We start from the raw sequence: 25826 nt of genomic DNA on the forward strand, positions 1-25826 counted from the left end.
TATGACTAATCTTCCGTTTTCCATCTGTTTCCATATACCTGTTAAAATAGATAGTTGCTCTGGCTCTGATTTTCCAGTATGCCGAGATCCACCAGGCTCTGCCCTTGGTGTAACACCATGCATTTCATGTGCTTTGCTGACACTGATGATTCTGTTATAAAAGCACAGTGGTGAATATAAACAGATCTATGTTAATTTTGAGGTCTGCTAGAAACCCATGATGAAGGAATTGATTCTGAAGAGGAAAAGGACAGATACTGCCATGTCAGAAATTTTATTTTTGGGCTTTAAAAATGACACCATGTGGGTTTGTTTTTTCCAAGTCAGAAGTCAACACATGCATTTTGTCTTCCTTTGTTTCAAATGCTGAATCTTTTAATCATTAATTACAGCAGTGTCCCTTTCACTCCAGCCACTACTGGATAGCTGCAATGGCTTTTTAGCATTGTGTATATAACAAAATAGAGACTCAGGTCCCAAAATTTGATTGCTGCCTCCTTAGGCAATGTAAATAACAGTTTAAGAGTTTCCACTCTGTGGTTCCTAGTTATCTTAAAACTTGAGTGCAAAATCGGTACTTTGCTAGCAGGATGATATGAATTTGAGTTCACCTGCATTCAGCCAAGAGAAGGTATTACAATCCAGTTAGCTTGAAAATAAGCCTTAACACTTCCCTCAGTAACTTCCCCATCATGTCTGTGGCTTCTTTTTAAGCCACGACATCTCTTTCAGAAGTGTGAAGTCTCTGTTCAAAAACTGTGGCACTGAGGAATATTGCAAATCAAGTATTTCAGCGGCTGCTTAGTTTCACATACAAAGAATGTATTTTTTTTTCTTCAGTCTGCATAAAATTAAGTTTTCTCCATAGCTGTAATTCTCTTAAATGGCTGTGGTTTGGAAATTGGATGTACTTGTTTGGAAAAAGTCTCTTCAGAGCTGTGTCTGTTTCAGTATTGATGTTCTGCTATATATTTTTGGGAGTTGATTTAACATGTTGCCAAGTCAGCAGTTCAGGGCCATTTTCATATTTCTGAGTTGCTTTTGTGCCTTTTGTCAGTGAGGAAAGTTAAACACAGTCCTGATTTTTTTTTCTTAGGTTTTGCTTTCAGTCTGTTTTATGATGCCATAGCAAAGCAGAGTATCCCAGGTTGGTGTGGAAGTTGTTTAAATTTCAGGAGAAGTTCTTTAAAACACTTTCAGTTTTTCATTGTTTGAAATTTACACAAGCTTTTCTTTGTTATGTTGGATGTGTGAGTTCTGGTTGTCTGCTTGAGCTCCTTCATGCGTTTCCAGGGTATTTCCACACAAATATGCTTAATCAGCTTTTAGAAGGAGCGTACTCTGTAACGGGAACTCCCAAGTAAGCCGTGGCTTTTGAATGAAAAGAAGGAAAAGCTTTGAAAAAATTATCAGGTCTTTGAATGAGGAAGAGAGGATGTTGGGTGCAATAATTCAGGAAAAGTTCTGTCCCTTTTCTATGCAGGCTAACATCTCTGGTTTAAATTGAACATTGTATTACAAGGGGATTCCATAAGTTACAATTACCTATGTGCTCCCTTCCAGTATTTCTAGGCATTTGGGTCTATGAAGTCCCTTGATGCAAATTCCCAGTACTTATTTATTTATTTTTTTTTTGTATGTATACATGGGGAGATTGGATTGATGTTAACAAAAACTATTACTGTCTGAATCATGAATGGTGAGGGAAGGCACACTGCCTGCTTTTCCAATGTCATTGTTAAACTATATGTTAATTTAGATAATATTTGAGGTTCTTGAATTTTCTATTTATTTTTTTTCTCTTGTAGAGTGCCTGGATCATAAAGTGAGGATCAGCTTGTCAGGACAACACGTTTTAAGAGCTGAAAAAATAAATGAGAAAAGCAATCTCTTAAACAGTACCCTTTACTTAGATGTTACAGCATTGTTTTAGGAAGATGGAAATGTTGGTTCTTGAATGTGCTTGTAAATTTAGACAGTCAGCCTGCTAAGGTGATGTTTGTTTCACGCTAGATGTCAGTGTTAACATACCTGTTCTGTAATCTCAGGTGTAGTCACTCTGTTGTACTCATGGATACAGCTGTATTTAATACTTGAGTTACATTTATGTTCAAAATATCAAGACAGTAACTGCAATTAATGATTTGTATGTTGACCCTGAATGGATGGCCATCTGTAAATCTTTTTCTTGTGAAAATTCTGTTCTTTTTGTCCTCTGTTGCACCAAGTTAAGCCAGGACAACCAGGCTGGTCTTTGTGAACATGTCTGCTGCTGTCTTTCTAAAACCTGAATTTTTCTTTCATCTTGATTTTGAATAAGATGATCCTGAAAACCTGAAATATAGATGAATCACTCGAAATGAAATCCACTGGGGACATTGTAGTTGGTTTTTCATCCTCTCAAACTGTAAATAATTAGCTGACTAGCGGTAATTTCTAAGATGTCTGATAAGGTCATTTGTTAATGTGTTACTCGAGCATGTTGTGAGTCTACTCGAAGGCACGTGGCTATTTGCCATGTTTCTTTTGGCCTTTAAAATTTGTTTTTAAGGCCTGTGTTTCATCTGGGGCTTTGTAGAGGTGACTGTAATGTAGATTTCCCGGTGGTTGAAGCTGCTTTTTATATCAGGAAGTATGGTCACTCTTTTCTGCCTGCAGCTGTAGCAGTGCACAGCCATCTTCCAGGATAAAAAGCCTCAGTGAAGGTATTGTGATTAGTAATAATAAATAGTCTGACGTGATGAGTTGCGGATTAAACACTGTTCTTTTTATGTCTTTAGCTTCTATAGAACCTACTATTCTGTTGCTTTGTAAATCAATCATGGCTTATTTACATTCATTTTAGTGTATTTTTCTTTCAGGATTTTGCCTGTTAGTATATCTGTTACACTGTGCCCTCCTTTTCCATAATACCTCTAAGTGTCCAGAAGTTTTTCCTTTGATGTCAAGAGAAAAGGAACTGCCAAATATCCTTCAAAACGTTTGCTATTTTGGGGACCTTGAACTCAGAGGAGGCAGCAGTTGGGTCCAAGGCCCAAGATTTTATCGGAATATAAGCACAAATGTTTTTCAGGCAACTTCTTAAAGTTTTATTACAAGAGTAGATGTACCTCAAACATATTTATTGGCGAGAAGTAGTATACTTTTAAATAACAAATGTAGTTCCTGTAAATTGTCTGTGGCCGCAGAGTCTCATTCAGTGCCAAGGAGCTTAGCAGGTTGACTCAGGCTGTGTTCCTGTGGCTAAGGAACTCAGTGGTCACAGAGAACACTGAGTGCAGGTGGGAGCGTTGTAGACGTGAACCCTGTTCGGAGTTTGTGTGACTTTACAAATTAACAACTGTGCTGATAACTTCCATTTTTGTATATATAAGGAAGAGAAGTATTGGGTGTACAATTAGTAGCATGGATGTATTTCATTTGAAGTTTTAAAGAAAACAGCAGAGTTTGATCATGCAATTTCGCTTTTGAGTGTAGCTGTAACACAACTAAAGCAACATGTGTTTCCATAAACAGAAACTCCAGTATTCAAATTCTCTTTTTAATTTTAGAAAGCTGCACATCTGCTGAAGTTGTTGCTGCTGTAGATGTGAACACTCTTGCTAATGAAGTTTATAAGCACAACTTTCCCAGCACGCCATTATGGGCAAAGACAATTGAGGTAAGTAACGAATATCTTTTTTGCTCTAGCCTGGCATTTGTACAAGTATCTTCACTGTTCTTATTAATAACGAGAGAAACAAAAGTATTTAATTTATGCTGCTATGAAAATAGCCATTTTACAATGAATTTGATTCCTTATGCTCGGTTTGCTTGTTGAAGCTAGAGGGATAGCTCACACTGCGATCTTTTCCTGAAAGTCTTGACAGTCAAGAAAGTTGACATGAATACCAAGAGGAATGCTTACAACCAAAAAAAGGAATGAAAAAATCATACCTTCTGGATTAAAAAAATATTTTTATGTATTTTGAAAGAATTTAATCAAATCACTTGGAGGCATGCCGTCATTTCATAGTTACAGTTAAGCTGATTAAAGCACAGGAAAATATACTGGATGGGACAGTCTTACATTTATTTTTTTTTGTGGGCTCAATAGATCAAACGTCTTAGGAATTATGTCACTTTTCCAAATTATTAGAAGAAGAACTAGGTAAAATTGGCTTCTGTTTTAATAATGGAGGGGAAAACTGGGTATGTGGTTTTGCTTGGATTTAGTTAGAAATTACTATATACTTAGCCTTTCAGTTTTACAACATAACAGTAAAAGATACTGTATTTGTGTAAAGATAGCAGCTTAAGTAAGACCTAAATAGATGGCTAAAGGTTAGCTGCTTATTCAGCACTTGATAATAACAGGCTAAATGATAGTTTACAGTTTTATATGGGTAAAGAAGAAGAACGCTTGTTTATGTCTCCTTGTAGTAGATAAGAGCAGATTACAGTCAGTAAGATTGTCTTTAAATTTATTGTAAAAGATAGCAGCTTTTGTCTAGTTTCTGTGGGTAGCTACATTTGCTTTATAGATATCCCTCAAAGTATGTAAGGCAGTGATTTCTTTGTCTAGCTCATAGTTATCCTTCTCTCCTCTTGACCCCTTAATGTATTGTCCTCTACTGTTGCTTAAAATTTAGTCTAGAAGAACTTCTCTCTGTGTAATAAGTTCATGCCACAGACATAATTCTTCCTTCTCCAAACTGAAATATTTTTCTAGAGTAGAGCTTGCAGCCGTATAATGCCTTGGAGGAGTTTTTACTAGGTAAAGCTGGAATGAAGTAAACATTACCGAATGTGTTGGTAGTGAGTTCCGCAGAGTTAAACCCCACGGTTTGGACCTGTAAAAATTATCATGTTAACACTTGAGCTACTTTTCTTTTCAGACATGTTGTCTTTTGAGACTATCTAATATTTTTTTGCCTGTTTGAAATATATTAATATTGGGTTTGATGTACAAAGGCTTCATCTTGGAATAACAATACTTTATTTGGAGGAGGTATGAGGTGAAGAAACTAGTCAATCCTTTGATGTGATCTACTGAAAGCACCACTACACACCTCTTCTGAAAGAATGGGTAGATGAAAACCTCAAGATTATGTACAGATGCTAACATCATTAGTAGTTTTGGTACATATTCAAATAAATCAATGCATGTTTGCTTTGTGTAGTTTGCTAAGGTAGAAAAGAATGAAATTATTAGGTCAAATGGGAGACTAGGTAGGTTTTTGCTAGATGAAGCATATGGTGGAAGTAAAGAGGGGTAGTTTGATTTGAAAGTTTAATTGAGAGTTTCATGCAATTTACAACACTCAAAATTCTTCTTTTTTTCTCTTTATTCAGGGCATAACACTGAAAGAATTTGACAGATTATCTTTTGATATGATTCTGATGAGTCCTCCCTGTCAACCATTCACAAGGTAGTTACAGCACACTTTGGAGAAAGTGCAGTCATTACAGTGTGTACTGTTGAAGGAGGAATGTTTTTGAGTGATGCTATGTGTGATTCAACTGTGTATCTTCTAGGGAGCAAAAATGTTGTAGCTCTGTTCACCATGATGCTTAATGCAGTGGAAGAAATGCAGCAATTTGAATCTTATTTATTGATCACATTTCTTTTAATATATATTTTAATTCAGTTTAAATTAAGTAAGCTTCTTGCCACACCTATTTTGCAAATGGTATTGTTCCCCTAACAGTGACGTTCAGCGATTTTGCTGTTTAGGAGTGCTTCCTTTACCTTTAGATATCAATCTGTTTTTTTCCTGTGGTAACTCCAGAAGGAGGATTTGAATTTCTCACTTCTGCCTGAGACTAAGAGTGTAATCTGGTTTTATCTGTACTTTTAAAATAGCATATGCATTCAAATAGTTTATTCTGAGAAATATTCTTTATTTCTATTTTCAACTCAGAAAATAGAAATATTCCTCAGATAATGGCTTTGAAATTATTTTGTGGATGATATAGAAAAATATCTTGCTGATTAAAAACTGAACTTATGAAATGTTTTTTGTTTCAAATTCATATTGTTTGACAGCAGTGACCAGCAGAGATAAGATTCTAGCAACTGTACTCATGCAAAGTAGTAACTTCATGAAAAAGTCTGTTGATGGTGATGAAACTTTGTGCAAGAAAATACAGCTCATTGAATGCTCTCAGATTAAAAAGAAATCCATCCAAAGTGATGCTGATCTATAAAAATGTATTTGTACAAACCTATGACGTATGTAGGAATCGTTCCTTCAGTTTATTTTTTTTTTAGTAATACAGTGAAAAGAAAAATATGTGTTTAACTAATTAATTTAGAGATATGCTAAGGCTCTTCGACCAGGGCTTTATTCTTTTTTAAGAACTAATACAAGTATAAGTTAGGGGAACACAGGCCTGGAATTGTTATATTATGTTAGCATTTTTATAACCTACATGAGTTGTCCAGTTTAATGTTACAAAATTGGTTACAAAGTTATTCACATGGGGCTCAGTCCTTCAAAATATTGAGCACTGAGGCTTTGATGCATAGAAATAATTTAATATATTCAGTGTAAAATAGCAGGGTATTCCCAGGAACCCAGTGGGGTCTTTTTGTTCTTTCAGAGCCAAATATCTTCAAGGGGTTTGCTGGACAAGACCAGAATACTAAATGCTTTGCAGACTGGGGAGTGGATTTCACTGCTGAATGCTTCAATGTTAGCCTTGCTGATGGATTCCAAGGACAGACCCTTAGAGTGTTTTTTAGGACGCTGCCTCTTTGAGCAAGTCCACTTGTCTGCACATGATGCTTTTGCAGAATCCGTTTCTGAAACTCAAAGCAAAAAGTGTCAGCGTTCTGTAGAAAAAAATCAAATGTCGATCTGCTACAAGTAATATACAGGTGTTTCTTTATTATTCCTTAGAATTGGCCTGCAAGGTGATATATCTGATCCACGGACAAGAAGCTTTCTCTATATACTTGATATTCTCCCAAGGTATAACTTCTACCTCAGTTCTTAAACCTTTGGTGCAATTAAGTAGGTCTTCCATATTTCAGTGAGATAAGTCATCTGTGATGTTGGCAGGGTTACTACTTGTATTGTGTTGTATTACCTGTTTGATTTCACATGTTCAAATATAACTTACAAATACTTTTATTTGACTAATGCCATTTTCATCTCATAGTTACTATACATGGTTTCATTGTTCGGTTTTCTTTTTACCACGTGACTGTTTAAACTGTGGCTCTATCTTAAATGAAAAAAAAAAAAGAATTTTTTATTTTGAGTTCAACATCAAACTTGCACTGGCTTTAATTTGAAGGAGGAGTAGGTAATATAACAGTTTGCTACTGACCATTGTAGAAACATGGAAATTGTTTAAAATACCAGGTTAAAAAAATCTTTGATTCAACATTTAGTCACCTCTTGAATATATGTGTTTAAAAGTTTCTTTAAGTATGTTATTGACTGCATAATATGGTGCGTTTTCTGTCCCCTTCCATTCTTTCTTGAAGTGTCTATTCTGTCTTTTTGGTGCTGCTTCTACGTATCTTGGCACAGGTTATGTATTTTTGGTTTGTAGTAGTTTTGAGTACTAATACTAAAGTATTCAAATAGCACTGCATTGTCTGAACAGTGTTCTTGTCTTTGTCCGACCTTCATTCCTAATAAAACAGCCATGATTATTTCTTACTTATGCTTTAAATTTTGAAACAGTAAATCTGAAAAAAGTGGGTTTTGCTGGCCTAATTGTTCTTATTGAGAGTGTTAAAGATCACCTCCAAGTAATGCTTGTAATCTTTTTTGGGGCAGAGAACGCTTCCTGGAGAAGTAGAGCAAGCAGTTGCTCAGGGAGATTATTCAGCAGAAATCTCTGCTTCTGGATTGAGTTGGCCACTGGTTGGACACCAGTTGGCATAAGCCTGAGAATTTGCATCGGTTACAGTCCACCAGACACTTACCATTCCTGGCAGTCCTGCTTCTGCTGCACACTGAGACAGCTGTTCTCGATACATTCCCTCACTGGGAGCCCTGCTCTCAGGACTGCAGAAGGATGAAGGGAGATTTGGCTGTCTCTCCATCTTATTAATTTTTTTTTTTATGGATCCTTTCTGCACAGAAGGAAACTGGTCCCAACAACAGCCTTTCTTTCCAGCTGCTGAAACACTGGGAGAAAAACAACTTATTTGTAGCTGGCAACAGCGAATGAGGCCACCTCTTGCCTTATCATCAGCAGATAGAGAACACAGACACAGGAGGGCTGAGGGGCTTGCCTGAGATGAACTAAAAAATCTGTGGCAGAGTACACAAGTGAGAATGCAATACAGATTCTGTAGCCTAGAATGTTAGACAATTAATGGGTAATAGTAAGTCTGTAGGACCTGATGAGATGCATCCCAGAGTCCTGAGGGAATTGGCTGATGTGGTTGCCAAGCCACTCTCTGTGATATCTGAAAAGTCATGGCAATCAGGAGAAGTCTGTGGTGATGGGAAGAAGGGCAATGTGCCCATTTTTAAAAAGGGTAGAAAAGATGACCCTGGGAACTACTGACCTGTCAGCCTCACCTCTGTGCCTGGGAAAATCATGAAATGCATCCTGCTAGAAGCTGTGCTAAAGCACATGGAGGACATGAAGGTGATTAATGGCAGCCAGCACAGCTTCACCATGCGCAAATCCTGTCTGACCAACCTAGTGGCCTTTTATGATGGAGTAAACCACAGCAGTGGACGCGGGTAAATTGATGGATGTGATCTATCTAGACTTCTGTAAAGCCTTTGGCACAGTCCCCCATCACATCCTTCTCTCTAAATTGGAGATAGATGGATTTGATGAGTGGACCATTCGGTGGATAAGAAACTAGTTGGATGGTCATATTCAAAGAGTAGTGGTCAATGGCTCGATGTCCAGATGGAGATCCATGACAAGCGATGTCCCTCAGGGGTCCGTACTGGGACCAGTGCTGTTTAATATCTTCATCAATGATATTGACAGCAAAATTGAGTGCACCCTCAGCAAGTTTGCAGATGGCACCAAGCTGGGTGGTGTAGTTGCCACATTGGAAGGACAGGACGTCATCCAGAGGGACCTGGGCAGGCTGGAGAAGTGGGCTTCTGAGAACCTCATGCGGTTCAACAAGGCCAAGTGCAAAGTCTTACACCTGGGTGGGGGCAATCCCTGATTTCAGTACGCGATGGGGGATGATGTGATTGAGAACAGCCCTGCAGAGAAGGACTTGGAGGTGCTGGTTGATGAGAAGCTCAACATGAGCCAGCAATGTGCACTTGCAGCCCAGAAAGCCAGCCATGTCGTGGGCTGCATCAAAAGAAGCGTGGCCAGGAGATCAAGGGAGGTGATTCTGTCCCTCTATTTCCATATGAGGACAGGCTGAGAGACTTGGGCTTGTTCAGTCTGGAGGAGATATGGCTCTGAGAAGATCTTAGTGACCTTCAGTACCTGAAAGGGCCTACAAGAAAGCTGGAGAGGGACTATTCATAAAGGCTTGTGGTGACAGGATGAGGGGGAACGGGTATAAACTGGAGAAGGGCAGATTTAGGCTTAATATAAGGAAGAATTCCTTCATGAAGAGAGTGGCAAGACACTGGCACGTGTTGCCCGGGGAAGTTGTGGATGCCCCATCCATGGAGGTGTTCAAGGCCAGCTTGGATGGGGCCTTGGGCAGCCTGGTCTAGTGGGATATCCCTGCCCATGGCAGGGGAGTTGGAACTAGATGATCTTTGAGGTCCCTTCCAACCCAAACTATTCTATGATTTTATAAAAAGAAAAATTATTATTCTTCCCTTGCTTCTAGCCCAGACACAGAATTAGGGAGATAACGTGAGTTTCCACGAGTTGCAAAGGGTATCTTTTCTGGAAGAAGGAATGTTGCTCAGTCCTCCTGACCTTTCAAAATGATAAATTAAAAACAACAGATAGTATGTAAGTTAATAATTTGTCACAATAGTACCTTTCTTAAGATAATCCTGACCTCAGTATTCCTTCCCGTTAAAAAGTGACACAGTTAAGAGGTTGGCAGCTTTTGGGACACTGTGGTGCATTAGTAGGGAAATGTTGCTTCCTGCTTGCTGTGGCCTTAGCTGGATAAAGAGCAGAAACTTTCCTTCTCAAAACTAATGCTTTAGACTGTGCAGGACATACATTTTTTGTCATGACTATGCAAAGGAGCCAGACTTGGCTGCGGCACTTTATCTCAACACCCCATGAGACCCTGCTGATGCCCCTTATCTCCTTTGAGCAGGTTGTTTCTTGAGGCAGTACTTGCTGTAAGCAGTCTGCAGTATGTTCAAAATGATGACTTCTGCAGAGTTTCTGAGTTCCAGTAGATTTATGTTTTACTCAGATAACGTTCGTGTAGTTTTTGGATATGGGACGTTTGCCAGACATTGCCTATGGAATATTTCAGCCCCCAAAAGGGAAATTCTTAATATAGGAATTATCACGTTGCATTCTATATTGGTGCAGCCTGCATTCAGTTTATGGAAATTGTAATATAGTTTTTCATCCCTTGGCTGTTCCTACCTTATTTTCAGCCTTTTATAGTGAAATGTGCTCTAAGTTAGCCTGGGAAGGTATTAGAGATATGGGAAGGATAATTTCTGATGCTGGGAAGACCTAGGATATCCCTGGAACACTCAGCAAGTAAACAAAATCTGACCCAAGTGGTCCAGATACTGTCTGTTCATTGTGTCCAAGCTATAACCCAGGGAAATCTAATGCAAAGGTGTCCAAGTTCTACTTTTACGGACGCATTTATAATGTTAATACCTGCCAAGTACTTAACACATTCTCTTTGTGTGGTGATTACGTGTCTTGTGATCTGTTGATCCTGTGTGAGCTCTTGCATTTCAGGCTCTGCTGTGGATTTTACTTTAAAAATAAGTTTCATATTAGGTGATGATGTCATGTTGAGTGTGGTTAAACAACCAACATTCTCTGTTCCTCTACAGGGAATTTGGCTGCTGCTGTTTTTTTCAGTTCAGTATTATTTTTTCACTGTTATTTTTAGAATTTTAGATTTGATGTAGTATCATGTACATTTTCCAATTTCTTGTGAAATGCTATAGTTTTTAATTCTTCATGTGAATGTTTTTAATTGATGGTAGTTAAGAGCATTCTAAAACATATTTTGCTGTGGTTTGTACCAGTGGATGTACAAAGTCACTTACTGACTTAAATAAGCCCGGAGCTGCTGTCTGATGGCATTAGTGTCCTGTTTCTACATGCTTTTCTGAGATCCTAATGTGTGACAGACATAGTGTGTCTACATTAGCGTTATGAGAGAGTTAATCTGTGCCAGGAAGTGTTTCCAGAGACTTGAATCTAAGTCTTCTGTGCTTCTATATTGTTAGGATGTTTGGGAATGTGCATTTCTTCAGAGATTTAATATGCTGGTTTTGGAATGAGCCTGTTTTCAGACCTCTGCACTGATCTTGCTAAACCTCAGGCTCCTCCTTCCCCTTCCCCCTATCAAAACGAAAAGGTTAAATATAGAAAATTGAGAGTATCTACAGTTTGAGCTCTAAACATGTTGTATTTCTTAAAGCAATGAGATGAATACTGGTTCGGATATGTTATCACTGAAGCTGATGTGATGTTTTGACTGTGGTTTCAGATTTAAGCACTTTAAAACAAAACTTTTCTGTTCCATGGCTAAGTAGTGATCCTTTTTCCCCCTCACAATTACCTTTCTTATTATAAACTCAATCTGTTGAATAGTAATATTATACTTTAGGAAATGAACAGTGGTAAGCGTTTTCAGTACGTGCATCGGGTACAGGAGGTTACAGCTGTCTGTCCAAACAGAAGTCTGTTTTATTGCTTTTCATAATTACCAGCAGTACACACTTTTAATTCAATTGGGAAGGTTTTGATCTAGACAAGCTTGAAAGTTGAGGTGCTTTTTTTTTTTAAGGGATGCTGAACTTTAACAGCCAGTGTACTGTGGAAGTACCTTGATCTTTCTTGTAGCTAAATGAATCTGTGGATGAGTATAATGTACTTTATATCTTGTTGCTCTGATTTGTTGAACCTTTTTTTTTCCCATTGTAGGCTCCAGAAGCTTCCGAAATACCTACTTTTAGAAAATGTTAAAGGATTTGAATCCTCTTCTACAAGGTAAAGTCTAATTGATGCAGGTTTAGTTTTTAATAAAGGTTATTTTCTTTAGAAGGAGAAAGCAGGATTTTTATTTCGTAGAATTTAAGTTAGGAAAATAGTGAGATGGGACAGCTAGCAGCTGTGGGTTAAAAATACTGTTCTAATTTAGGAATGAAAATCTTGAGCTCCAAAAGGAACTTGTTAAGCAATTATTTATTTCTCTAAGCAGATAAAATATGGTATAATAAAGTGACTCTGTGGATTTTATTTGATCATGCTGTGTCCTTTAAAAAAATGTGAAAAATAATTTGCATGTTAAAAAAACCAAATAGGTATAGCACAGGAGCTGATGGTATCTTGTGTTAAGAATATGGTACACTATAGAGATTTTCTTCAGTTGTTTTCTTGACAGTAGATTATCACTGGTTCACGGTTGCCATCAGATGGTCCACAGAGCATGAAGACTGCATATAACATTTGTCTGAAATGTAGAAGAGGACAGTTGTCAACAAGGTTATCTGATGACAGCAGGAGCATTCTCCTTTCTTGTAGGCAAAGCAGGAGATGGGAGATTGTGGTCTTCCTTCTCATTTCTTGCTGGAAGAGAGTAGGATCTTTCCATAGCGTTCCTTAAAGCACCCAGCACCACCCTGAATATTGTGCTCCTTAATGAATATGGCAGGCAGCTGGGAGATATTCTCACTGGTTGAATGTGCAGTGATCCGCTACGAACACTTGAAAGCTTTGTTGGAGGTTCAGACCCCATGATTCCCTAGGCTGTGTCTTGCAGGCCAGTGTTAGGAACAAGCTGTAGTTCAGAAAGCACCCTGCTCTCTCTTGTGACATTTGGGGTGCAGTGTCACATATAGTGGCAGGCACAGGTCACAGCTCATGTTTTTTGTGTAGTTCCAGCTTAGTGCAGTCTGCATGGCATAGAAAAAACAAGTCTTTTTAAGAAGACTTACATTTCAGTGATTTTTCCATTGTTTATAAAGTGCAGTCCAACCTCACTGGTCTTATCAAAGCCATCAATTTTTGTCATCCCTTGTGTTAGCCCTTTTGTTAGGCTTAGCTGATGCCATGTGTGTGAACAGAGGGGAGTAGTGAGCTATTTTTAGTGTGTTTAACCTCCTGTTTTATGATTTGTAATAAAGATAATGTCTTGTCCTCTGATTATTTTCCTTGTTGACACACTGTAAGACCTCTCCTAGAGATAGGATATTTTTTGAAGGGATTTTTTTTGCACCCAAGTAGATGTGAGATACCTCTGAAAGTGCAATAGTCATTTTTGGCTATGGTAACACTGAATTTTGTATGTTGTCTCCTCAAGCTCAGAAGTGGATGACTTCATATCTGTAATCCTTTCTCCAATTCTTTCACTGAGTGAGCTGAAGGTCTTTGTACCTAAGGTGTTGCATTTAATCGTGGTTTTATTTTGGGTAAAAAGGAGCCTAATGGTTTTATGAAGAACATAATTATTTTTTCATTCTTTTCACTGGCAGAAATGAACTTTTGCGAACCCTAGAAACATGCAAATTTAAATATCAAGAATTTCTCTTGTCTCCAACCTGTGTGAGTACTAAAATGTTAATATGTTTTAACTGTTCAAACTGCACTGAGCCCCAAAACATTTGAAAATCATCTGTTGCAGTAAAAAAGTGAGTCACTCCTAGAGCTGAGGATACTTTTCTGAATGGGAAAGCCATTTGGCATGACTTCTGATTTCTCACTCATACACTGGCATGATCGTACTCCTGTTATTGTTGAGATCCTAGTCCTGTATTGCTTTGCTACCACTTGATATTTTTCAAGAAGGCATGACTTTACACTGTGACCAGGAAAGTGTTTTTCCCTGCAGGAGCCTCATTGCTTCAGAAGTGCTGATGCCTGTGGATTTCCCAGCACAGAGAATGTGACTGTGTCATTTGTTGGAGGAGGGGCTTTGTTTGCATGTTTCTCTGGCAACTGAAAAAAAAAGAGTTGAGAGAGATTGTGCAAGACTGAATGGAATCAGTGAAGGACTGTCTGTCTCTGAGAGAAACTTATGGAGGCTAACTTGAAAACTAGTTGTGGTGCATTTATTGCATTGTTAGATGTCTAATCTTGCCTTTTTCAACAAGGAATTGAGACACTTTTTTGCTTTCTTATAGAAAGCAGTACTTGTCCCAAGAAATCATGATGCATGTAATTTTCTTCTACCCTGCATAAAAGTTTCTTTATGTTTCTGTTCATTTACAGAGAAAGTCAAAAACATGAGGTACAAAGAATAATTGCCCACTTGTTTCTTTGAAAATACCTAGGTATAGAAGTCACAAGTGTTTAGGTATTATCAATTAATATTGATAACTTTGAAGTCCCAAAATATATTACCGTGTCATAATTCTACTACTGTATATAATGGTAAATAACTTGTATGACGCCATAGCCCACTTTTTCTCTCTTTATCACACCTACTAAGGGCTTGTGTATTTTGCTTACAGCTTGGCATTCCCAATTCTAGACTGCGATATTTTCTAATTGCAAAGCTTCACCAAGAACCATTTTCCTTTCAAGCTCCTGGTCAGGTGAGTCTACCTGAGTTTGCTTTGTTTCATGAATATTGAGGATTGAATTATCATTTTAGTGTTGTATGTTTCTGAGTGGAAAGAGGGAAAAGTGATATCAGCAGATATCAGCCAGAATACTGTGTTTCCTGAGGACCGAAATGCACTTCAATAGCTTAGATGGCTTTAAACAGTTGGAGAATGGTAGCTGATAGTGGACAAGAAAGCAATGCATTCTACTACCTTTTTTACGCCTTTAGAAAGGTGTTTTTGCAAAGGCAATTACTTGTGGTTGTTCCTGACATTATTACTAGTAGGTCAGCAAATCTTGATGCTAACATTTTTTAAAATCTTCATGAAAATAACGTCTAAGGGTTACTTCTTTGTTCTAAGCTGCTCTGAGGAAATCCTTACTCGCTGCAGAGTTGGCTGACAAGTTGGTTATCAAATGCAATTCTTTAATTTTTTCTCAATTTTTTCTTAGATATTGACAAGGTTCCCGGATCAGGATCTAGAAGACAAGGACAAAGTTGCTGACAAAGTTGGTGAAGCTAGTTTTTCCTTGGCTTCTGAAGAGAAGAGTCTGGATCCAAACATTGGTTCTGATTGCAGCAGCAAGAAGAATTTACCAAAAGAGGCCTTTCTTTTTAAGCTTGAAACAGTAGAAGAAATGGAAAGGAAGCATGTTCAGGACAATGATTCCTCTATTCAAATGCTAAAAGATTTCTTGGAAGGGGAAAATGAAGAAATGAGTCAGTATTTCTTACCACCAAAGTCCTTATTGCGCTATGCTTTCTTGTTAGACATTGTTAAGCCCACCTGCCGGCGCTCCACATGCTTTACAAAAGGGTAAGTTGCAAAGAAAATTTCTTCCCGAATCACGTTCTGAAATTTGAAGTGTGTTTTTTCTTGTGTACTGTAAAAATCTGGAGAGCTGTTTCATGAAAAAAAACAGGCCTCTGAAAAAAAAAAAAAAAAAATCTTATATAGTGTGCTTCCTGGTCCAGTGGAATGCCAGAATCTGTCTGGCAGAACATCATGTGCCCACTCCAAAAACGGATTCAAAAAAGACAGTGCCATTTGTTGTTGACCTTCACAGAAGCTTAATTATCCCTGCGGAAATATGGTTCCAGTAGACTGGTATAGTACCGATTCATTAATGAATTTCTTTATGTTGCTCAATGAAGTTACAAAGTGTCATGCATGAGAGATCCATTCCTCATTAAAATTGTCTCCACTGTACACTTTATTGATTTCTTGGGGTGTTTCGGCTGTGTAGGTCAGAATAGCTGTGGATTGGCCATATGTCATAAAACCAATTAGACTGATGCGTTATAAGTCATGTTTGGTGGAGGAGAACATCAGTGCTTTTCTGTCTAGTAGTTTTCTGAGCCTGGAAATTTGTGGGAAATGTTAATATTTTTCAAATTAGATTGTTTTTTTATGAATTCTTAGAATCTTTCAACAAAATGGCTTAGTTGATGAGTTAAAGCTAATTTTAATTATTTTTTTTAAATCAGTAGAAATTAGACCACCAGGTTGACACAGCTCCTGCAGATTTTGTGATTTTGAACATTTTGACAGTAAAAAAAGCTGAGAAGAGAGAATTTCAAACATTCAAAATTTGTGCACCAGGAAAGTCTTTCCTCGGCTTTTGTTGTTGTATGCCTTTTCTGCCCTTGCTCTTTTGAGTTGTGAGGGAGCCAACATCTCATGGAATCTCTTTCTTAACTAAAATAGTTAAATTATAAATCTTAAACCAGAATGATCTATTGCATATCTCATGTATACCTTAAGTCTCATCATAAATAAACTGGCCACTTGTGGTTTCACTAGAATACATCATGGTAATTTGTGGTTATGTTTACCAAAATCACACTGAAGGAGGCTGCTGAATAGTTAATAAGAAGTTTTTGTATGTAGTGGTGGGAAATCTGTCACAGAACGTTACTGTTGCCTTTAGAAGCCAGGGCAGATAGTTGTGGTAATTGTTCCTGAAAATGTAGGAATCTGACTTACCGTCTTTATTCCCTTTCTTTAAAAGCCTTTGGGAAGGAAGGTTTCCAACATGGTTCTCAATGTGGTCACATAATTTAGAGCGCTACATTAAGAGAAAGATTATAATTACATCTCAGGCTCATCCAGGTCACTTTCTGAGGCCAAAAATAAGTTGCTGCTGTATGTGTTCTAGCAGTTCTGTTTTTATGTTTCTCCAAAGCATCACATGTAGGAAAGAGGACCCTGAATGGAGAACAGTAGCACTCCAGGTAGTACATAGAATCCCTCTGATGAGGTGCCTGTCTGATGTCTTTCAAACAAGTCATACTGATCATCAGCTTTAAGACTGGGAGAAAGATTTCCCTGAGTTCTGCTTGGTCTCCAGGTATTTCCAGCAAGGTTTGTGTGATGAGAATAATTTGGGTATGCCTTCTGCAGTCCTTGCTAATTCAGAGACCTCAAACACTGATATTTCATCAGTGTTTTTGCCTTTCAGCCTTTGTTGTACTGGTATGTCTTCTGAAAGACTTTGGCGGCGCATAAGTTGAAATGTAATAGCCCGTGTTGTATGAGAGATTGAGTAGATGATCCTGCGTTCCCTTCTGACCTTGACTTCTAGACAATTGGAAGTTCATTGCTGAGTTCCTTGAGACTAAATACATCATTGTTTCTCTTAGGAGTATGTTTGTGGCGACTGAAGTTGTGCAAGGAAAATGTCTGTTTTAAGGGAAAGAGCAAATGAAATAAAAAATCATAAAATAGTGTAATTTTAGTTACAGAAACTCTCCCTAGCATTGTGTAAGTTACCTTTTTGTTAGTCATAATACAGGACTCAATATACCCAGAAATTATTTCTTCTGTATATGAAAACAAGGGCATTTTCTGAAAGCTTATAGAAATAAAGAGGGGTGGGAGGGAAATACTGAGTCAGATGAAGATCGAAAACTGTAATTTCTTGAGCCAACTTCTTTCATTATAATGGCTAATGAAATGTCAGAAAATCAATGAATCATTTTTTAGTAGCAAAATTTGCCATCTTTAATTTTGTTCTGAGTCTAAGGTAGGAATGTTGATTTTCCTGTAGTCAGCAGCTGCAATAACAATTAATAACAACTCAGCTAACACTGGCAATCTGCCCACATCTGTGATAAAAAAATTTCATCACCCCTGGTCCCAAAACACTTTTACACCAACTGGATTTCTTTTTTTGTGAGGAATTCTGTACTCTAGTGTCAGTTATTTAGACTAGTGTATTTTATATAGCATGGATCCTATTAAAAGATTTTTTTCTCCCAGTAAACCTCTAAAATACCACTTTGAAATAAATCGTCATTTATTTATTTTAGTGTAGATATGTTCATCTGGAATACAATCAGGTGCTATATAAGAAGGTCAGGATTCTTCAGTGTTACATGTGTTGCATTGTTAAACTTGATATTAGGGAATATTTCAGAGTACAACTAACTGATTAAACGTGATGTATTTACAACACAGTTTGATTCCATGTTCTCTTTATCTGTATTAGTGTTTAGGACCTTCCGTTCTGATCTTAAGGAAGATTTGCAAGCACATTATTTTAAAATGAGGGTTGCTCTCACTGATATTGGCGGAACTACTCCTAAGCTTTCCAAACTGAAGAAGAAATTCACAAGCTTGAGATGTACTGGGGTCATGGTGTCTGTGTTCACTATGGAATTAGAAAGTCTTGAAACAAAAATTGTTCCAGTTCCTTGATTTGGAATGGACCCCAAATGGAGCAAAAGGCCTTTAAAGCTGCCTTTACGGATGCACAGATAAAACTAGAGAATAGCATCTGTTAATGGTGGATGCAGAACACAACAGTCTAATGTGTGGGATCTTCTGAGGTTCTTGCACTGCATAGAAGCTGTCTGTTGACTCAAGTCTCTTTGTGTTCAGGATGTTAAAGCACTATCATAGTTAGACCAGTGGAGCACGTTTCTGAAAGCCCATAATTGTATATAAATGGTAGGCTGGAAGAGACTACAGAGTAAATGTTGTTATGCAATCAACCACAAAGTATCCAAAAAAGCTGCCATATGGTTTTAGAATTTAAGTTTGCTTACTGTTTAGTTGGATTTAATTCCTCCCTTCCCTCCTTTTCTTCTTTCCCTCCCTCCCTCTCTCTCTCTGCTTTACATAGATATCTGGCCATCCACCATCCATTCACTCTGTGGAAAATCCACAAGTAACCAAACTTAAACCTGACTGAACCACTTTGTTCCTAATGGATTGATAGAAAAGCTGGAGGCTAACACTAATGGTTCTCCTTTGAATACAGAGAGATGATTTCAACCCTTAGGGCCATTTGACCATTAACACATTTTGCCTTAATGTAAAATTGGTCTGTGCAGTGTGGATGGCCCTTTCTGATGATGCTGTGCTTGAGTTCTTTGGCCTTGTATATTGGCTGGTTGTCTTATTATAAGGCATTAGTGTGGATAAACCCTTGTGGTTTGACAGCAGACTCGTCCCCAGAGAGAGTATTCAGAGGTCAGCACTCCAGGGGCTAGCATAGTTAATAACCAGGACTACTTCTTTATCTGTCCAGGAGGAGATTTGTTAATCAAAGAAAGGAACGTAATAACCTCCCTTCATCTTTGCAGTTGTCAGTACTATGAGGTCCAATGGAGATATTCATTTAAGATTGTTATTGTTTTTAAGGTATGGACACTATGTGGAAGGAACCGGCTCAGTTCTGCAGACAGCAGTAGATGTACAGGTAAGAATATGTAGACTAACATGTGAGAATTACTTGGTTTACAACTTGGTCTTTTCTGTCTTCTACTTTGTTATTCTGAATATTATTTAAAAAAGAATGCTTTTAAAACTACATTTTATGGTAACTGAGTTTCCAATTTATTTACTTTGCATTTCTAAACAGTTTACTTAAATCAGGGTTATACGTGTGCCTCTCTCTTGTAGAGAATATGAATTGGGTTTTTTTTATCTGTAGCATCATACAGAAATTTCACAGGGGTATGTGAATACATTAAAAAATACTAATTCTATGGATAAACTGCTGTGCAGTGTTGTGAATCTTGAGCTATTTTTTTTTTTTGTACTTAGCTGATTCAGTAAATATTGTCAAATGTTTAGTATGTTTGAATTTCAGTAGTATTATTTATATAGGGAAGACAGTATTTTGAAAAGTTCTACCACAAAGGGTATTTTGGCATTGGGGAAGGTAAAAATAAACATATTGGTGAATCAGCATTTAAAGATGCTTTTCACAAAGCCTGTTTTGTACACAAGCACCACCTCCTGCACTTCTGTGCTGTACACAAACATTATGTGGTATTTCTAAACGTAAGAGAATGCAGCTTTGGAACTCGGGATAATCTCAAAGCAAATGTATTAAAACAGCTACGTCCATACAGCTAATTTTGTGTGGATGGTCTGCTACTGAGTTATATTGTCACTGTCCTGTCATTAACAAATGTTTATAGTACTTTGATTGCCTCATTAAGTATTAGCGTAGTTTGTAATTGGAGGAAGAAATGATAAATGCCCTCATGGCAACATTGATTTCTTTCTTGCAAGTCCATGTGTTGAGATATTGGCTGCAAAAATGCAACACTAATCATACTTTCAAGCGAAACACACTATTTCTGGCATGTTGATAATAAAAAAAATATTCTGCTAAGATGCAAGTGTTATATTTTACTTATTTGGCCTGCATTGGTGATACCTGTTGTTTTTGGATATTTTTCATAGCTTGAATCAGTGTTTAAAGGTATTGACGAGTTACTGGAAGAAGAGAAGCTTATGAAATTGTCAACACTAAAACTGAGGTACTTTACTCCAAGAGAAATAGCAAATCTTCATGGATTTCCTCCAGAATTTGGTATGTGTTGCCAAGTACTAATTTTTACTTCATTTTCCAGTAATGCCAATGCCGTTGGTTTTTTTTTTACTGGGGACTAATCATGCTTTTTATTTTGCATTTTTTAATATTTTGACCACTTGCTTCTTATAATTGATCCTTGCTATTTGTTTAACTCTGAATTTCTCTGAATTTCCACTAGCTTTTTATATTTTATGAGAGCTAGCTTATGTGATTAGGTTTATCTTTATAAACTTAAGAAAAAAGGCTTGACACAAGAAATGCTGTGTTACTGAATGGTGATGAAGGAATACTTTTGTTTAAAGTTGAAACTATTTGCTCAGCAGCCAACATTACTCACAATTGTGGTAAGTCAACAAGTTCTCAGTGTTTGAGCTGCTTGCTTTCTCTCTTCCACACATTTACAGCTGCTGACAGAAGGGGAATTTCAGAAGATACAGATACTTCTTTGTTCAGGAATAACCAAACTCTTCAGTTAATGATCTTCTAAGCCATCTTTATTTTCAATAAAAGGCAGTCCTAACCCTTGGTCAGTTACTTTATTTTCTAACTGTTTGTGTGGAAAAGAGGGAGTCAAGAAACAAGACTCAGCAATACCAGTACATTGGACACAGGTCAACTTGAATTCAACCTGAAATAAACTCCCTAGAATTACCCTTGCAAAGAAAGGCAGACAAGAAAGCGTAGCTATTGCTACCTGCTAAGGAGTCTGGCCTGCTGCCGCCAGATCAGATCAGTTCACTGTCTCTCAGCAATACAAGAATCCATAGGAAAAGACACCACTGACCTTAAATAATTTGTTATATTTTTCTTCAACTTCCTCAGTGAGTTCTGAGGAGTGCTGAAAGCTTTTATATATTTCTTTCTTTTGCTATTTTACTTTGTTGTTTATTACTTAGTAATTTTGAATAGCAATTTTGAATATAACTACATTTGAAGAACTTTATCAAGGTTGCAAAGTCAAATATCAGAGTTGCCAGCACTAAGCTTCCTTGTTTAAGAGTATTTGCAGGAGTGTGCCATGTTGAGTTATATGCCAACATGCAGTCTCTCTTTCATAGTTTTGTTCTTTTTGCAGCCAGCCCTTTTCTTAGCACAGTTCTGTTCCATATTGGTGTAGGCTGATGCAAAGAAACTTGATCTAAACAGGGCAGGGTTTGGCCTGTATAGGTTTATCATGCTGTTAATAATATGTAGGGTTAATATTGCTTGTGTTTTATAGAGGAAGAACCAAAACAATGGCGAAATCTATGTTTGGAACACTATTCATGTAGGGCCTCCAGTTTGTGAAACCCGACCTTTACTGTTTCAGAGTGCTCGGAATACCATACTTTCTCTGTTCAGAGCTCATCTTCAGGGACAGCTGTGAGCCTCGATATTTTTGCAAACCAGAATGAACTCTCAAGACAAGTTGGGTGTCTGAATTTGAGGGCCCTCCAGACCATCACCATCTATGAAGAGCTCCTTTAGCAAACTTGGTTTTTGTCATGTGGGAATTGCAGAGGGAGGAACAGGGATAGATTCTACCTCTCAGAGGCCAGTACTCTTGTCTTAATCTTTTCTTAAGAGTTCTTACAGTTCCCTGCTTTGTATACTGTTTTTCCAACTTCCACAGCACAGAAAACCAGTCTCCCTCACTGGCTTCCTCTGACCTATACTCCTGATTCACAGGCAGAACCCAGTGTGCTGAGTCACAAGTCTGACATTTCTTTCCTTTGTGTTTAATCTAAGATATTTTCCATGTTGCACTAAAAAGAAAAAAAAAAAGGATTACTCAGCTTTAGGCTGGTTGAAGTCTTTGTGGATTTAGGCACTGTTTGAGTTTCTTTTGGTGATTTTCAAGCTATGGGGTTGGATTTTTTTTTTTTAAAGTGGCTACAGGAAAGGGTGTTTCCCAGACAGTTTCTCCCATGTTGAATTTCAAGTTGTTATTGTGAAGTGTGGTATTTTCAGAGAGAAATGTGCTATAATTTCTCTGCTCCAGTGTTCTGTTATGAGAACAACGTTTGGACTGAAATTTTCAGCAACAGAAAGCTTGGAGATGTACCCACTGCATATATGTTGTTGATCCAAGAAGCTAAAGAATGAGAAAATTATAAGCTGAAAATGAAGTAAAGAGAATGTCACGAAGCTTGGTAGAGATGCTGTTACTAGCTGCAGCTAAAGTATTATCAGATGAAACATGATTGTGTCTAAATGGTTCTATATTTTAAAACAAATTGGTGGCCTTCTCCAATACATTAGGCCCAGAGTTAACATTATTGTTCAGTCTTCATATGAACAGATTTATTTGTGTTTTTAACATCTAAATGTATAAATAGTAATTGCACTATAGGTCAATGGGATACAGCAGTCATTTGTCTTAGTCGCTACTGTGGGTCCCTCAGCAGTATCATTAAAAGTGATCTGAGCATTCTTGCACCTGCGACCTGCATTCATCAGGGTTGTATCAGGATGCCTTTTTCATTTGTCTTCTTAGTGGTGCATATAAGCTATTGAGAGACAAATGGCAGCCTAGTGGAAAGCCAGCGCAATGTGATAGTGTGTGTTGCCAACAATGGAACATCATCTCAAGTAGTGTGCATGACCTAAATGATACAATGAGAGATGTGCTGCAAGTACCAGTGTACTAAGAGTTGTTAAATCTGTCCTTCTGATGTAGGCAACTATTAAGCCAAGAAGACAGAAGGTGCAAGATAATGTTAACAGGCAGATGGAAGTGGCTTGGGAGAAAGGAGACAGTGAGCCCTGAAAATTAATTTAAGCTTTCAGTTGCCAAGGGGCAGGAAGGAGAAACTCTGAAATTTTCAGGATTCAGATAAGCTTCCTGGGCTGTGAGTGTGTGTGTGTGCATAAATACGTATTTATTTTTATATAATCTTTTAAAAATGGGTAGATTCTGTATCTTATTCAGTGATTTAATGTGAAAATTCGGTCTAAGGAAGTGTGTGAGGGAGTGCAAGTGATTGTTCCAAAGAGAGAAGAATGGTTGCCCAAATATGAGTGCCGGGAAGCTGGGCAGAGTGGATGGAGCTGGCAGAAGATGTGTTTACCGGAGCAGTCCATGTTTGAGACATTATTAACTGGCAGGGATGTATGGAACAACTCCTCCCAGACACCACCTCCTCAGCTTTTCATTCTTGGCTCACCAACTGTCTAACCATGTTCTCTCCTGAGCAATCCCTGGAAGAGGATTTTTCTGAAGTGCTATGGAAACTTCAGAACATGTATGTCACTAATCACACACATTGTGTATTTATGCATCAAAGCTAGTGTGGCTGGTGATGACTTTAGGCTCAAAGTTAGGTTTTCTTCTTAAGGAATGATCAAATAATTGAATGTGATCAAGTTTCAGCAGCTTAGCAAGTTAATGTAATGACTGAGTCACCACTGCAGTTTATCTTTCAATTTGTGGTGAATGCACTTCAGCTCACAGCTACAGTAAGCTAGCAGTTCAAGCAAGGAAAGTTAAAGCGGACTGGCTGGCTGTTGGCAGCTTCTTCATTCTCAGAAGCTTGGTCTCCTGTGTACGCTCAATACACAACACAGGCCTTTCATGATACCTGGATCGGTTTAATTTTTATTGGACCTCCCTTCTTTGTGCCAGTCAATGCACTTATCATGTAAAGGACACTTCAGATGCTGTGTTTCTGAGTGCATTTGATAGGGTCAGCATTGAACTGCCTGGAAAATTGTTGAGCTGCTGGATCACTCGCTGAATAAGCCTTGCTTGTAGCTTAATCTGTACTGGTAGGACGTTGCACTGTGAGACTCATTTGATTTGACTCAGCTGATTAAAGGGACTCAGGCTGGAAGTACAATATAAAGCTTATTGTGTAATGCAGTTTAGTCCATCTGCAGAATCATCACATTTTCTTTCTGCTGTGGCCATGTTCCTCAGTGGATGTTCTCTGGAGTAGCTGTTGTGCAGTGGTTTAGATGGTGATGCCTCTCCCTAAAACTGCTGGATGCTGTATGAAGAAAAGATAGATTGGCATTTGTTACACAGCAGAGTGTTGTTTTGAGGTTTCTTGTTCAACCTTAGGGATGGCAGGACTGCTAATGGAAGAAGTGATCCAAATCCAATGAACGGGTTAGGAATTGGGTTTTTAACTTTTTGAGGCTTTGGCTGGGGGGGAAACCCTGCTGCAATCTGTGATAACTGCATTGAGAACTGCTCACTGAAAAAAGGAGTAGGCTAAGCTAGGAATAAGCCCAGACTAATGATGTTGCACTATGTTTTGGTTTTTCTTTTAGGCTTTCCTGACAAAGTATCAATAAAGCAATGCTACCGTCTTCTGGGAAACAGCCTCAATGTACATGTGGTGGCAAAACTGATTTCCATTCTACTTGAATAATTTAGAACCTGAATCTGATGAATACAGACTGGTGATAAAGTACTTCCATCTTTGAAGAGAAAGCTGATGGCAGGTGAACAAAAATTGTAGCTTACCAAAATCTCTGTCCAGACATTTTGCTGAAGAGTTTGGATATAAATACCTTGCTTTTGTGGTGGATTTGCACTGTAGACTTGTTTTATTTAAATGGAAGTTTCCAGGACTTTTTAGTTTGCAAAATGTACCTATTACTCAATGAAAATGGAAAAGACACTCTTATCTTCAAACCATCTTCTCAGTACAGTATAAAAAGGATGTAAGTGTCAAAGCTGTTTTAATTAAGTGCAGAGACCAAGTTCTAAATGTATAATGTCCTCATCTGTAAATATCAGTGATCTATTCTTAAAAGGTTTATTTTATATATGATCTGAAATGTTGATGTGGTTTTTGTAGCTGATGGAATTATTAAATTCAGTGTTTTATATACAATTTTTAAGAAGACACGGTGTCATCCTTAGTTTGTGGTTGTCTGATCCTTTCTTAATACTTGTAGACTTCTGGAACCCAACTGTATCTGTCTGGAATGATGTGTTTAGGTGCAGCTGAATAAAAGTACTATAAGATTTCACAACTCTGACAATAACTTGACTGTTTCTAGTCTCACATTATTCAGGATAAGATCATTGCTCCTTATCAAAGACCTGCACATAAAAGACAAAGCTCCATGTCTAGGTTTCTATGGCATGAGAACTGGAGAGAAACTGTGTGAGCTTCTTCTGAACATTTGTTTGCAAAACCTGATAGTACCAGGATTTGGAGTGTACTTTGGGATGAAACCACTGCATATGCCCATCCTGAGTGCCATAGTCTCACACTGTCTCGTAGAGCTGGGCTTAAATGCTTTTTTAATCATCAAGTCTTGTGAGTTTACTAAAAACCTTCTGAAGAAATGTGTTCAGTTGTTACATTTCCTTACAGGTAATAAATATATAGTATCTAGAGAAA

General features: G+C 37.8%; 1 protein-coding gene across 4 annotated transcripts in view; it reads left to right on the forward strand.

Moving 5' to 3' along the window:
* Positions 1-25310, forward strand: part of TRDMT1 (tRNA aspartic acid methyltransferase 1) — a 31498-nt gene extending 6188 nt beyond the window's left edge. The window contains exons 2-11 of one of the 4 annotated variants that reach the window (XM_069859555.1): positions 3552-3661; positions 5335-5411; positions 6885-6956; positions 12031-12096; positions 13581-13650; positions 14559-14642; positions 15106-15470; positions 19302-19359; positions 20355-20484; positions 24742-25310. In XM_069859555.1, the coding sequence (XP_069715656.1) occupies positions 3552-3661; positions 5335-5411; positions 6885-6956; positions 12031-12096; positions 13581-13650; positions 14559-14642; positions 15106-15470; positions 19302-19359; positions 20355-20484; positions 24742-24842 (1133 nt within the window). In that variant the 3' untranslated portion in view covers positions 24843-25310. Of the gene's footprint in view, positions 1-3551; positions 3662-5334; positions 5412-6884; positions 6957-12030; positions 12097-13580; positions 13651-14558; positions 14643-15105; positions 15471-19243; positions 19360-20354; positions 20487-24741 lie in introns of those variants that run through there. The other 3 variants (XR_011337640.1, XM_069859557.1, XM_069859556.1) reach the window with 3 other exon arrangements.
* The last annotated feature ends 516 nt before the right edge of the window (positions 25311-25826 follow it).

Source organism: Phaenicophaeus curvirostris, chromosome 6 (genome assembly GCF_032191515.1).
Source record: "Phaenicophaeus curvirostris isolate KB17595 chromosome 6, BPBGC_Pcur_1.0, whole genome shotgun sequence".
NCBI lineage: Eukaryota > Metazoa > Chordata > Aves > Cuculiformes > Cuculidae > Phaenicophaeus > Phaenicophaeus curvirostris.